This window comes from Typopeltis vanoorti, chromosome 8 (genome assembly GCF_054136105.1).
Source record: "Typopeltis vanoorti isolate ZY-2024b chromosome 8, IOZ_Tvanoo_1.0, whole genome shotgun sequence".
In the NCBI taxonomy this organism is placed as follows: domain Eukaryota; kingdom Metazoa; phylum Arthropoda; class Arachnida; order Uropygi; family Thelyphonidae; genus Typopeltis; species Typopeltis vanoorti.
The window spans coordinates 5,470,028-5,485,399 of record NC_143556.1 but is presented as its reverse complement, the minus strand read 5'-3'; the positions used below and the strand labels follow the sequence as shown (position 1 = coordinate 5,485,399).

Here is a 15,372-nt window from a genome sequence, read left to right as displayed (position 1 = left end):
AGGAAGAGCCTTAATTTTTTTTTTTTTATGTGCATCCCATCCACGGAAAGGTCGTGAGTGTATGAGTACGGTGAGTGGGCTAAGGAAATACAAGAAATGTTCACGAGCAGAATTTACCGCATGAGACGAATTAAACTTTCCAAACAGAGATCGTGTTCACAAACTCTATGCATGTGCTGCATCCCATCCACAGAAAGGCGAAGATTGCAAATACAACTCAAAAGATAATTGCAATGCTGAAACGAACATTCACATGTAAAGATAAGGATGCTATTTTGCCTCTTTACAAGGCCTTGATGAGACCTCACTTGGACTATCGTGAGTAAGTCTGGTTTCCGTTGTGATTCTGATATATTGGAGAGAGTACAAAGGAGAGTGTTAAAAATGATATCAGGATTGTGGAATACTGATCATGAAGACGGATTGAGAATTTGTAGACTGCAAACACTAGCAAACAGGAGGAAGAGGGGGTGATATGATTAAGACTTACACACTTCTGAAAGGGTCATACAGGATTTCAATTGATGGAATTTTTCAATTTATGGAGGGTGGAGAAAAGACGAGAGGGCATCCTTGGAAGCTGAGAATGAAGGCCGCCAAGATGGGTGTGAGGACTAGATTTTTCTCTCAGAGGGTGGTGCATGATTGGAATAGATTGCCTTTGGATGTTGTGAGTGCAAGCAGTGTGAATGAATTCAAGAATAAGTATGATAGCTGGTGTGTGTGTAGCATGTGGCCTCCCTCTACGAGTCCATGACTCCCTGGAGGTCTTAATAATAATGTGGATGGGCTGGAGGAAAGAAAAAATGACACATCGTTATGAAAGCAGTAGGCTATAGTTTTTAGAAAATAAATAAGAAAGGGCGTTGCGAAAGACAGCAGTAAGAAAGAGAAAATGAAGGACGAGCCTTAGTACGGTGAAAGTACGCTGAGTGGACTAAGGAAATAATCTGGACATCCTGCTCTAGACGCCAAACAGCGAACTTACTTCAAGCCATTTCTCGACTTTCTTAACGAAAGTCGAGAAATAGCGTCTAAACTTTTTCTTGTGAGAGTGGGGAGTCTCACGAGACCCACGGTGGAGATCGAATCCCCAACTTGCCGGTTGGAGAGCAGATGCATCAAGCGATAATCCCCTTGACGTTATTCGCAGTCGAAAAAGGACGTGAACTGGATATCATTTTAATCGCTTAACCTCAAAAAATTTCGGTGTTTGTTACTTTTGAACTTCTGACATGCGTATTAGCGACATTAAACTTGGTAGAATGCAATTGGAAATCGGTCCTGCAAGAAGTTTCTGTTCAGAAGCGATCTGATCCAAAGGCGCTGTTCACAATTTGAGAGACAGCCTCCAGTGGTTGCGTTTTTAATTACGAACGTCTCTTGGTCAGCAAAAAATAACTGGCAAAACAAATAATGTCGTTAAGAATACGACGGCAATCGAAACTATCCGCGGCAGAATTTTTTTGAAGAGAAAGTAATAACGGTGTCAACCATGTGGAATGTTTCACAGCAGCTTCTCAAAACATCGTCCGTCCACAATGGATCCACGAATCGAGGAGGTCAGAAGAAAGCGCGAGCACTTGAAAGGCGTAACAAAGTAATTCCGTAGTCTCCTCAGATCTGGCATCTCTAGAACTTTCTCAGTTCTACGGATGTTAGAACCGAGGGAGTAAACGTCTTCATTTTGCCACACATGGCGAAAGAAAGCTGTTGTGTAATTGAAAACGCATCGAATTTCGTTATTGCAACAGAACACGCAGCGAAAGAGTCTTCATTTTAGACTTGTGATGCAGAACTCGAAAAAAAATCATCGCAAGAGGTCTTTTGCATAAAACTCCTAATCAGAAGTGGTGTGTGTGTGTGTGTGTGTGTGTGTTTGTGTGTGTAACAACACCGCAATACGCAATAACAACCTCCAATCTGTGCTTGATCGTGCTCTCTAAAAGGAACCATCCGACAAATGAAACGAAAGTCCGGTCTCTGCTGGTTAATGAAAATCAGAAAACGAGAAAGAAAGAAAAGAGCTTTCTCTTTAACTCCCACAGATTGCAGAGAGTGGAAATGAGTTTTGGGATATTGAGCAGCTCTCGTGTTGCTGGTTACAAAAACGAGGGTATTTTTTCAATTATAGAAGAAATGAACGGGCAACCAATAAATCTGTGAAGGCTTTGCCTGCACAGGTGATACGTGGATGGCCGAATTATTTTGAAAAGTTCGCTTTGATACCCGTCTAGAGTAGCATGAAATATGTGGACAGAATGGCGTGTCCGTCGACCTGTGTCGCTTGAAATAACACAGATTAAGTTAGAACGGCCAGTGCAGCTAAACCAGTCATCTTCCTTCCCTTCATTGCGCAGCAATCTGGATATCGGCAAGTTTCGACAGATGAAAGATTTTAAGTTCTCACATCTGATCACAAACGCAGAGAGGATCAACTATAAAGTGGCGTCGAAATATAAGTGACGTTTCGGTACAGCAAACGATCGATGACTGAAAACATATTCAAAATTGCGTCTTCATTTAAAATCATCTCCGAAAGTAATCTTAGACTGCTAGTCCAAGATCATCTGAATGCTGTGAACCCACATCTATTACACAAAGAGTGCCTTTCATCCGAATAGGCTTAAACGATGGTGCAAGAAGGATGAGGACCCGCGAATATCTTTAGAAAAAGCAAAAAGCGAACATCTGTGAGAGATTGTCCTCTTCCGATCCGCATCGAGAATTTTTACAGAGCTTATTTGTGCACCACTGGAATGGTGAGAGCGGTGTGATGAGTGGGATCGAATTTCGCACCATTGGCACCGATGAGAAGTAGTTTTGAGTGGAACAGGATACTTTGGATGATTTGGGTAAAGCCCAGAATGGGGTGTGTTTGTGTCCCAGTAAGGAAGCAGGTGTAAGTCAGCTCAAGGAGAGAAGCACGATCCTCAGTGGAGATGATTTTAATGAATGAAATGCGATTTAACTGGAGATTTGACGTTATCGAAGGGAAGTGAAAGGAGTGTTGAAGTGGAATATTTTTTCCTCAGAAATAAGACTTGACTGTGTTTTGGTGCCATAAAAGGTCCCGAAGTTGTCCTGAGATCTCAGGAGAATGCTAAGGAGGACGATGTGTAAAGTATTAGTGGAATGATTGCATGCTACGAAGTTTGTGAGATGAAGGAAAGAAAAGAAATTGTGTTAACATCAACAAGACAAACTGTGGAGAGCATGCGAGGTCATTAAAAGAAGAAAGGTGGATGGAGTCGCAAAACATCATCTTTTGCTGAAGCTTTACCATCCATAAATCCAAACAATAGTTGATGTTTTGTGACTCCATCCACCTTTCTTCTTTCAGGAAATAGCTCAATCTAATAATAATAATAATACATAACGGGCACGTACATAAGAAACAAGTGTGTGTAGATATTAGTACAGCTATAAAACTGATCTTTCTTTTTTCAGATCTCAAACGACTCAGTTCCACATGAGCTTAATTGCACAGGCTGTAATTACGATCAAAGCTAACGAGGTCAACGTAATTCTGTCTTTTAACCCTTCCTAGCCGGTTTGCCTGCTAGAGAGAGCACTCGTGAGACTGGCTTAAGTAGCTTTCACTTGGAGAAGTCATATTAAAGGTTTCTCGAGTTCTAGACGACATGATACGAATCGAAGGTTCTCTCCAAGTAAAAGACGAATGTCCTGCGATTGCTCCACGGAGATGTTCTCAAAGTAGCAACCTTGAAAGTCAATACTAAGCTAAATAAAATTTAATTCAATTTGTTTTTAGCAGCTTACAGTATCAGATTTTTTTTTATCTAAACAACTGAGTAACTATTCAGCAGAACGATTTAATATTCAGCATGATGTGTGCGGCAGTGGAATTTTATTTTGCGCAAAAACTGAAGCTAGTTCTAAAAGTTGCCATTAGGACGATATGTGGCGCTGCAATATATGTAAATTATGTATGATACTTCTGGTATGCAGTGAAAGGCTGCGACCGTACTATTTATGTAAATGACAAATGTTCCCAATGACGTATGCTTCGAAAGGAGCTTCTATAAAAGCAGGTAGCTGCGGAATGCTTCAGTTCATCGTCTGTGAGCAGACAACGTGTTAAAGCAAAATGTCACCTTTACCGAAGGCCCGGGCCCCTCTCGTGAAGTTGTTTAGCGAAAAGAACAGCTGTCTTGACAGCATTTACCAAAAGAACAGCTGTGCCTTGTATCACTACTCAGCAACCTCTTTAAACTCTATGAACAATTAATTTCGAATAGGCTACAACCTCCAATCGAACTCCATCTTATTGCTGAGCAGGCTGGTTTTACACCAGGCAAATCCTGTACATCACAAATTCTCAACCTCACTCAATATATAGAAAATGGTTAATTTTCTAAAGATGCAGATTTTTTGGGAAGGGTCTAAAATAGAACATTCCTGAACCTCAATCTACCTCGGTGTAACACTCAATCGCACTCTTTCATATAAAACAGACATAGAAGAAAAAAAACAAAGGAAAAAGTGAATGCGAGAAACAATATACTAAGAAAGCTTACCTCCTCCAAATGGGGTGCAGACCCTATCACACAGCTCTTCTGCCAAGGCAGAAGAGCTGTGTGATACCGGTCAGGCATATTCAGCAGAAGAATAGCCCTTTGCTTTTCTTCTGCTGAATATGCCTGCCCGCTATGGTTCAGATCCTGCCGTGCTGAAACATTTGACCCAGCACCGAATGAAAGCTGCCGCTTAACTACAGCTATGCCTTGTGGTGTTGGTTTCGGGCAGTGACACCACTAAGAGACTGTATACTCTGGCTGGTATTGCACCCCACCTTCAATCCGAAGATCTACATTCTCAGCTGACGAAAGAAGCAGACAAATGAATGATGAACGATCCCAGTGCCCCAAAGAACTAAGATCCCGACATAGCTTCCTAGCAACTGTCGAGCCACCTAAAACTCTCCAGGGACAAGATTTCAACAGTGGCTTGCACTATACCCAGAGAATAATACTAGGATTCCAACAGCCAAACATCTTCCACGTGGTGCCCACTTGGACTGGAATACGTGGAAAAACCTCGATAGACTTCGAACGACAGGACGCTGAAAACAAAACCTCATCAAATGGGGCTACCTCACTGGACCAGATAATTGTGAGTGTGGGACAACCGAGTTCATGCGCGGCAATCGCTTTGCACAAAAGAGGACCTTATATCCTGCGCAGAAAGAGCAGCTGATTGCGCAAGATACTGGAGGAACATCTGACCATATTTATTGTATGTAACTTATGTATATATTTTTTCTTCATATTTCACCTGTGTAATTCACCTACTAAATTTAAGCTGTTGTTATTCGTAATGTATCCTAATTTGTTGTAAATAATGTTGTACCACTTACTTACTACTGTACCACTTGTGTTTAGATACGAAATAAATAAATTGCCACACGAAATAAAGTAAATTGCCACATACTCATAGTAACTTAACTTCGAAAGCGAAGTAAAAATCACCGAAATCTAAATAATTGCAGCTCTCCCAATTATCAAAAAACTGTTCAGAAGATTAAATTTGAAATATTACAGCTCCGTACCGGAAAGCGCATATCTTCCCAGGATAACGATGGAAGCGATTAAGTCAATTCGAATTCCTTCGTTGCGGTTGCAGTATGGAATCCGTGCTCTATCTCATCAGCAAACGTATAAATCTAGATTGTAATGCAGTGCCCTCTTTAATGCCCTGTTTCAACACATACACAAAGCTAATCTTTCTTAATCCCAAGAAAAAAAAATATTTCAGGAGATTTAATCGAATTTTCAGTGGGCGAGCTGAAGTCATAAAACACCTACTTTATCAGGCGCCATATTGAATCAAATAACGAATTCAGTCGCACAATGGACTGCACCTGCTGTTCATTATTCGACTCGATGCCGCGCGGTATGCGACACGCACTCACCTTTCCTCACGTTTGATTTTAGCTTATAAAATCTTTCCAAGTAATTTCCGTTATCGCTAAACGACTTTGTAAAACACAGGAGGCTTAGTATATGATTGGTTCCCCATGTCGAACGTAAGCTTTCAATTTGCTTCCTAAGATTTTCAAATGCACTTTTAAAACTTTGCAGATGATATTATTAATGTTTACAACAGTTATTACCAACTGTCTGTTCTCTAATAGATTTTTTGGCCGAAGGCAGCGCCCTCTTTAATGCCTTATTTAAACACATACACAAAGCTAATGAAAGATCTTCCTTAATCATAAGAAAAAAAAGAAAAAAAAATGTTAGCGTATGCTTGTGACAACAACGGATCGAAGCCTGTGTCCGACTTAATCCGTAAATTGCGCCAACAATCTGCGTTGAGTGGTAACAGGAGTGTACGTCGAGATATGCGTTATTTATGTGGCCACCATCGAAGGCAGCGTATCGGGAAATATGCAGGCGCTGCTTGCTTATGATAATCAATCAGTTGCGTACAATTAACCCGCATGAGGTCATCATTAATGTCGCGTTTGTTTATGAATGCCTGGAGCGCTACAAGGAGTGGGGAAGGAAGGGGTAGAGAACTTTTCGTCATTCTCTGAGCGTGTCAGGCTCGACGGTCTGCCGTCCCAACCAGCTCGCTTGACTTCGTAGAAGCCTCACTGATATCGCAATAAGGAGGTCAATCCCACCTGCATAGTCCGCCGTGTCTGAAAATTGCTTGCTTATCAGAAGAAAAAAACCTCTCTCTACCGTACGAGGTCAACTAACTCAGCTTTAATTAGAGGCTTTCCGTTCTTATGTGCAGTTGGCAAACCACATTTTTCGTCAACTTAAACGTTAGTTAGGCTGACCGTATTTCCTTGAGACAAAAACGAGACATTGGGATGGCAAAAACGGGGCGGAGGTTATGTAATATTCTGTATTCATGAAAAAGTGAGACGGTAAAAAAAAAGTTTTATTACATAAACATATTTTGAGCTTCCGATTATTCTTCAGTGACAGAACCCAAACAAAAATTTAGGTTGACGTAAAGGGGGGGGGGGGCTGTATTTCACTACGATCGCAAAATGAATATTTCTCCGATGAAGTGATCTTATGTTCGGTCAAAGTTCGGTCTTTCAACATCTCATCATAAAACTTCTCACACTCCATTATGACACAATTTTGTCTTACAACTAACACAGCCCTCATTGTCTCACCATTTAATCTAGATTTTGACTTTGACTGTTCATAACAGAAAATATTCTCTCAACAGGTGCTGTACTTCCTGGAAGACAAAGAATAAACTCTCTACAATATTACAGTCTTGAAAGTGTGGGCGTTTTTCTCTCATTTCGGAAAAAATCTGTCCCCATCTATCAGATACAGGAATGTTTTTTTTTTTTTTATTCCATGTATTCAACTGTCTCACAATTATAGATATTTTGAGAGGCCACTGATCGAATACATGAGTGTCTTCTGTTTCTGTGCGTGTGATGATTTCCTCGTTCAGGCTCTCCTGTACTTGTTTATTACATAACAAAGCACCGGTTAGCATCCAGGCAAAATAAAAACTAATGCTACAGCAGAACAGACGCAGCGTTTGAGACGCGCAAGTGTTGCCAACGTGTATTTTCTATTTTCTCTGAATAAAGCACTGCAGATATCGATATTTAGTATCGAACAATGCGACTCCATGTTGATACAAACTACTGCGATCCATGATATTGATATACGAATGAATAATAATTTATGATTGACCAATATTCAAGTATATTTATAGTTTTTATTAAAAACGGGACAAAATTGACATTTTTATCAAAACGACGAGACGGCCACATAATATGAAAAAAAAACGGTAGTGTCCCGTTCAAAACGGTACTTATAGGGTCAGCCTATTATTAGTGGACTATTTTTCTACATCTGGAATCCTTCCAGACATCTTTCCGTCCATCGCAGTTTTCGTTCTGATCAGACGTGTAAAATTGGTTGAAATGTTTGGAAATTTCACGAACCATAAACTCTTCCCTCGTCCTTCAGGGATGGGCGTGGAATTATGCGCATCGATACTGAGCATGAAAGCTTTTCGACGAATTCCATTTCAGCTTCTTTCTTGTAATAGCCAAAGAACATTACACCATCATCCCCACAACTTGGTGCCAAAAACCATTCTGGATGGTAATGAGGATGATGAAATGAATCGCTATACTCTCATCAGCCAAAACATTGCGACCACCCAGCTAATTCTTACCTGGCGATTGTCTCGGAACAGGTATTGCCCTGCATGTGGCCCGATGGATCTACAGTCTTCCAGCAAGACAACACTCCGTGTCACGAGGCTCGCACTACGGAAGCACGGTTCGAAGAGCATCCGAGCATTTCGTGTGCTGTCCTGGTTCTCTGCTTCTCGTGATTTGAACCCCGTCGAATATTTGTTGGATTACGTGTAACGCAGCATCTGCTGGTTCTTCCCTCGGACGCTGACGTCAAGTACGTTATTCTGTGTATCTGTTCTGTCCAGAACACTTGTGGACACCTTTTGTGGTCCAGTAGAGTGAATACAAAAACAGGAGCATGTGGTTATCTTGGCTAGAGAAGGCGCAAAACGCTATACAGCATGGGGGGGGGGGGCATAATGTTTGACCTAATGAGTGTACAAGAATGAGATTAGGAACTGCATTTTTTTTTTTTTTTTTTTGATCGAATGGTAGTTTCTGAGGGTCTAGACAGGACACGAACTCAGACTTTTCTGATCAAGAAATATCGTGGGTGCCAATCCAGTGATAATTCACTTCCCTTCATGTTTTTGGCTCAATTTTCTGGAAAACAAAATATTAAAAAATCCATGGAGTCCTCTTTCTGCTCAAGAAAGAAACCGAGTTTCATGTACCCCTCTCCCCCCCCCCCCCATACACATACACGACTTTTCTTTTCACGCCTTCAATGTTCAAGTGGATATAAAAGAAAAGGAAACCGCAAGCTCCATGGAAATCGGGTTGCGCTTATTTTCAGGCTTTCATCTGAAGTGCGGATTGGATAGTTGAGAATTTGCGTGAATTTAATTTCAGTCGTTTCTTGTATTTGCAATGCACACTTCGGTTAAATGATTACCAAGAAGATGTGATAATTTTTTGTTGATAATAGTGTCGTTCATGCACTGAACGACATTACATCAGAGTTAAAAAAAAAAAAAAGTGTTTCACTGCTTCCACTTTGCGACTGCTGATGACATTTCATGTGAAACGATACGCGATCGCTTTTCTCTTTCAGTATTCACAGATTTGACATGTCTCGTCATTCACGAAATTATTGGGATTAAACAGACCAACCTATCATCGTTCTAAGATGTGTGAAAGAACATCCATCTGTGCATACATGCTTACAACTTTTCGGGTTTTGTTAAAAAGTGCATTTTTATTAATCATCCTTCGTTATTTCAATATTGCAGGCCGGTGAGAAGACTAATTCAGCGCCACAGAAGGAGGACAGCAAAGACAATGAAAGCGAAGCCAAAAAGGAAAGGTCCCCACCCAAGGAAAAGGTGAAAAGGGTGACGATACTGGACATCAAGCCACCATCAAAGGTCCAAGCCCCGCTACATTTAGAGGCAGCTGAAAGAAGCGAGAAGGAAAATCTTGACTCTGTCGAGAAAGTGGAGCCGAAAAAGAACAAGGTGAGTGCTGCTTAGTCCATTAAGAAGGGTGGAAAGAGGCCCCCCCCCCCCTGAAAGTGGGAAATATTTTAGATGGCCAGTTATTATCAACATACAAATATATACGAATATTAATATTCGTATTGGGCTTCCTCCTTTTTTTCTAGTCCCTTTGGAATTGCAGGTTGAGCCCTCCAGATGAAGGATTAATTAAGTATATATATTTTTATTATTGTAAATCTGTGTGTGTTCACGAGATCGGTTTGCCTCAGAGGGACGAAAAACCCGAGACCGACTAACTCACCTTTAGTCCAAAGAGACCAGATGAAGGTTCCTCACGTCATGAACAGGAATCAAACCCAGGTCTTTCTGACCAAAGGGCTTCGTCTATACCGACTGAGCTACGGAGGCTCAATGAATGGATATTTCTGTGAGACTCGAAAGCCAGTTTTAAGGTCTGCGGGGAATTACGCTGCAATTCCTTCATAAAGGCTACAAAGCGGAAACAACAGGTGAGAGAGAGAGAGAGAGAGAGAGAGAGAGAGAGAGAGAGAGAGAGAGAGAGTGAAACGTGTGCATATTTTCAACATGAAAAAGTGATAAATTGCCAGCACTTCATTCTTCCACTCCCGAGGGAAGCCTCTTTCTCCATTCGCTTTCCCATAGTTCATCTGTGCATTCTCTTCCGCAGGTCACAATGAATGTCATCCCCCTAAAGCACCTTACTCGAGAAAGGATGACCTGATTTTGCTTAAATTTAATATTTCAGACTCGGAGAAATAAAATAAAATAAAAAAGTATCTCACAATTAGTGTTGGAGAAACCGCACCCTAACACCGAAAACATTTTTCGCAGCTCAACTTCACCGTGCGAATGGCGCACGCAGTGGACTGAATTTACCTCCGGGCCGCCCCCGGATTTTTAATCTCTTCTTGGACGTATTAATTGCGATCGGCGAACGTAGATATTTCGTGCTTCTCTTCTCCCGCTTGCTTCTCTTCATCAAATTCTCTGACTCCGTAAGCACATTTGCTGACCCTTTTCCACTCTGGACGATTCGATTGACGTCGCTGTATTTCTGGTTTCAGATTTTCGTCGGATGGAGGGAGAAAGTGCGAAATTTTACGCTTCTTCCTCTAAGCAGTATTCAGGCTAAAAATGTAACTTCAGTTCCTTCCCTAGTTCTCTTTTTTTTTTTTTTCTTTGCTTCTTCACAACACCTTGATACTCTCTCTTCTCGTCGATGCCTACCAAGAAAGAAATGAAGGTGCCCCGTTGATAAAAAATAAATTCCGTGCGATGATACAGCGTTCCCCCTTTTTACGGTACCATCTAGTCCCCCCCAAATTTTATCCGGGCTCAGGAACCGGCATAGGTTGACGAATCAACCTATGCCGGTTCCTGACCCAACCTATGGCTGGGTCAGTATTCCTGACTGTAATCCGTGTGTCCTCAGACCGGTTGGCCTGCTTGCGGGATGAAAAACGCCAGATAAACTGGCGGAAAAAACCCTGCTGTCCACGCCCAAGATCGGCTAACTTGGCTATGGCTGAGGAAGATCCTTAAGCTCCTCACGTCGTTGACGGGAATCGAACCTAGGACACTCCTTCGCCAGGTATATGGTTGCAAAGCCAAAGCCACTAGGCGTTACGTGCGGACGCCCTGTTGATGACGTCACACGTTTATATCGCATTTGTCATGTTCACTTCTCTGCCCTGTTTTGGGCGTTTAATGATTTATGTGTGTGGGGAGGGTGGAGAAGGAGGACTTCTGGGCCTTAAAAACGTGTTGAGTATTTCCCTAACGATATTGGATTATCATTTGGAAAATCTGTATCGATTTAGAAGGGATTCCGTTCAGCCAAATTTCAGATTACAAGAGAAAGTTTAGTACAGCTCGAAAAAACTTTATTAATTATTTATTAATTAAAAAAAATTAATAAATGAGATCCCCGCTGCAATTATTGACGAGACTCACGTTTCTCGATGGGCCCATCCTGCTACGGGAACTCCGCTTAGTTAATCGTTCATACAATAACGAAGAGTTGGCTCGCTTGCGGTATGCTGAAGATTCGTGACTTCGAGGGGACGAAAGTGTAACGGTGGGAGGTGAATTTCATGGCCCGATGTGAGACCACTTCCCCGCTTCCTGGAGCCACTTCATGCCTCCAGGAAGCTGGGGGGAAAGTTCGATGTTTGGCCTCTAGAAGCAGTTTCTGGACATGATAAAAAAGAAATGAAAAAATACAAAAAAAAAAAGAAAAGAAAAGAAAAAGACACACACACACACACACACACACACACACACACACACACACACACACTATTAACAGCCGTAATAATAACGCTGGCCGCAGAGCGTCAGTTGTTTCGTCGGTCATTCAAGCCAATCACGATCCCACTGAAACAGCAAAGTTAATTGAAAGTGATTTTGAGTGTCACAGAAGTTCTGCAGGTTGCAAAGAGTTCCACATAATATAATAAATAATAAAAAAATAAAATCAGAAATAACAATAAAGTGTGTTGGATTAACCTTTATTTTAAAAAAGGAAAAATTTCCTCGAAATGTTTTTATAACTCATCCATCGCTAGGAAAGGAAATTCGTATTCCTTGTAGCGATGTGGCTAAATTCCTTGACACACACACACACACACACACACACACACACACACACACACACACACACACACACACACACGTGGTCCTGAAAATACGACTGGGAGCACTGTGATTTCTTCGTGACAGAGACAGAAGAAAGCTCACGCGTGGATTGGACGAGGAGGAATAACAAGATTTGTTGTTAATGCAATTTTTCTAGCACTTCATATTCCCTGCGCACGTGTGTGAACACTCACATAAACAACAACAAAATAAATTAAAAAACGAAGACCAAAACAGCAGTCGGAAGCCCTTTTTCCAGGGCTCAGATCCACCGGTAATATAAATTGTTCCGCTTACGTCACGCGAACGCTATTTCCGGCACTTTTTCGCGGCAGTGTGGATTTACTGCACATCAGGGACATCACCGAATTTACACTCGGTTCGTTTTCGCATCCCTGTGGCGCCAATAACCTTCATTCAGGTGTTTGTTTGTTTATTTGGTTGGTTGGTTACCCTTGAAAAAGAGAGCACTGCGACAACACGACCCACAAAAAATAGAGAAACTCCGCGAGGAAACAAAACTTCGGAACATTTATTCAAGCGCAAGAAAGCTAAAAGTGGTGGCCATGAGATTTCCCTTCGGAAAGTCTTACAACTTAAAGGATGGTTGCGGGAATCGCAAGCGTAGACAAAGGCACGATGTGCATGAGCCTCTCCAAGGATTCTTTACTGAACTACGGAGCTTTCCCTCGTGCTGGAGAACCACAAGGGTAAGTACCACTTAAACGCGGTTCTTTTTCTTCTCCCTATTACGAAAACGTGTCCCCGAAGTCGTCTGTAACTTCCATAACGCTAGATGAACAACAACAAGAATAAGAGACAGGAATAGGAATTTTCGTATTTTCGCACTCTTATTTATTTTTATTTTATTTTATTTATTTATTTTTCCATTTCCGACGATAGTAAATCTACCATCGAACTAGCTGGTTTGGGCAATCTTATAGAAATTTCTTAGGGTTAGGAACACAAAATGGCTGCAGTTCTTTTGCTGCATTGTCGTCAAACGTAAGTGTACACATTGTTCGTAGAGATGAACTCAGTCCGATGATCGAGAGCGGACATCGGCTGCCTGCGGATTTCAAAAGTTAGGGAGACTAAAAGTTACAGTTCCACCTTTTAGGAAATGTTAGAGAATTCTTCGATTTGTTTCAAGGATCGACGGAGTCAACATTCCCAACAAGACGAGAATTGAAACAAGATGGGACGGCGTCGGGAATATTTCCTATTCCATTCCTGTTCGATTCTCATCAGATTGTTGCATGAATGAAGCCGCACTGGTTTCTGGTCCTTTGGAAGAGTTCTTATACGCTTTGCGATGCAGTCTTTGTGCTGCCTGGTTATTAAGACTTCTCGAAGATTTTGTGGAGCGATGTTTCATGAACCAGCTGCAGACAGATAACCTCGTCAACTTCAACGCTAGTAAAACGCAGTTCTGTCTTATTTCCCACAAAAAAGAACCATTTTCCCCCAGTATTGTTTTCGATAACACTCAAATTCCCAGACAAGATGAGATTTCTCTTCTCGGAATTACCCTGACATCAAGCCTCTCCTGGAATAAACACATCCCAACCATTGCATCCTGAGCTTTCAAACAACTAGGCTTTCTCTTTCGCTCAAGACGCTGCTTCACCTCTAAACAGCTGTTAACATTATACAAGTCACAAATCTGCCCAGCTATCGAATACTGCTCCCATATTTGGAGTGGGGGCTCCTAAAAGCTCCCTCAAAATACTCGACTCAATACAGAGGAGAGCAATTAGACTGATAAACGATCCATCTCTTACCAACTCACTCCCCCCACTTTCACATAGACGTTTAGTCTCTGCGATTTGTATATTCCATAAATACTTTCACGGGAAATGCTCATCTGAAACAGAATCAATAATTCCCCTACTCTGTACTAAACCCATTGGAACACGTACAGCCACCTCCCAACATCCCTTCACAGTACACCTCGAAACCCACCGAACAAGTTTCTTTTCCTCCTCCTTCATCCCTGCTACTGCGGTACTGTAGAACAGCCTTCATTTCCCAAGGAATACAACACACAGGCTTTTAAATCGAATGTCAACAAGTTTCTCCTTTCACATCCCACTACCCATACGTGGTACTGACGTACTATAGGTTGACCAGACAATCTCGCGTATATGGGCCAAACATAAAAAAAAAAAAAAAAAAAAAAGACAAGAGCATCTCTGGTGTCAATGCATTTAACTCCAAAAATAAATGTAACATGACCGGTCAATTCCTCATATTAGCAACTTGTCTTTCACTACGAGGGCTTAACTGAAGGCGGAAGTTGCTAATCCTCTTTTACCAGCACTCTGCCGTGGCTATTTCGTAGGCAGTTTCGTCCGCTAAAATCTTTGTCGAAACGTTTTTAAGCGTTTACAATTCGACACGCGAATATGAAAATGCAAATCGCTGTTACAAACGCAAATATTCGACTAGTCTAATTAATTTTACAAATTTCGGATTCACAATTGCTCGTATTTCATCGCTAGAAGTAGCTTTGATTAAATTCTGAAACAGAAATCCTGAAATTATAGATTGACGTTTACAAGTGTACTGTATTTACATTATAGTAATTGCAAAACTGCAAATCGTTATTTTGAGCGATCAGTTTTGACGATATTTGTTTAAAATTTTACAAATGCAAGATGAAAAAATTCTCCACATAGCACGCCTTATTATATAACACAAACGAAACAGTTTTTCGGTTTAAAATGAATGACTTCTGAGCAGGTCTGATTTAAAATAGAAATTTAACAGAGCATAGCTTAGATTTTTTTTCCTATTACCAATAAATAAATAAATAAAAATAATAAATAAATAATAAAAAACATGGATTACTAGTTGTCTGCTTATCAAATACAAATTTAAATAAAAATTAAGACAAAAATTTTATATCAATTATCGCAGGGTGCAAATTAAGATTTAAAAATTGCCAGATTTTTTTTTATCTTAATTAATTTCTGGGGGGGAAAGGCCACAGTTCCATTGCGAGAGAAACTTTACTTAGGATATAGTGCAGTTTTTTCTTCTTAATTACTTCCTTCTTAGGAAGAAGGAAGTAATTTAGAAAGAAAAGCCGCAGTTTAATTTTTCGAAGAGAAG

At 41.0% G+C, this 15,372-nt stretch overlaps 1 protein-coding gene across 1 annotated transcript in view; it reads left to right on the top strand.

Annotated features, from left to right (window-relative positions):
- Positions 1-1,495: 1,495 nt before the first annotated feature.
- Positions 1,496-15,372, top strand: part of LOC150103694 (Golgi-associated plant pathogenesis-related protein 1-like) — a 37,072-nt gene continuing 23,195 nt past the window's right edge. The window contains exons 1-2 of the mRNA XM_090397056.1: positions 1,496-1,600; positions 9,391-9,615. Coding sequence (XP_090253182.1) covers positions 1,496-1,600; positions 9,391-9,615 — 330 coding nt within the window. The remainder of the gene's footprint in view (positions 1,601-9,390; positions 9,616-15,372) is intronic.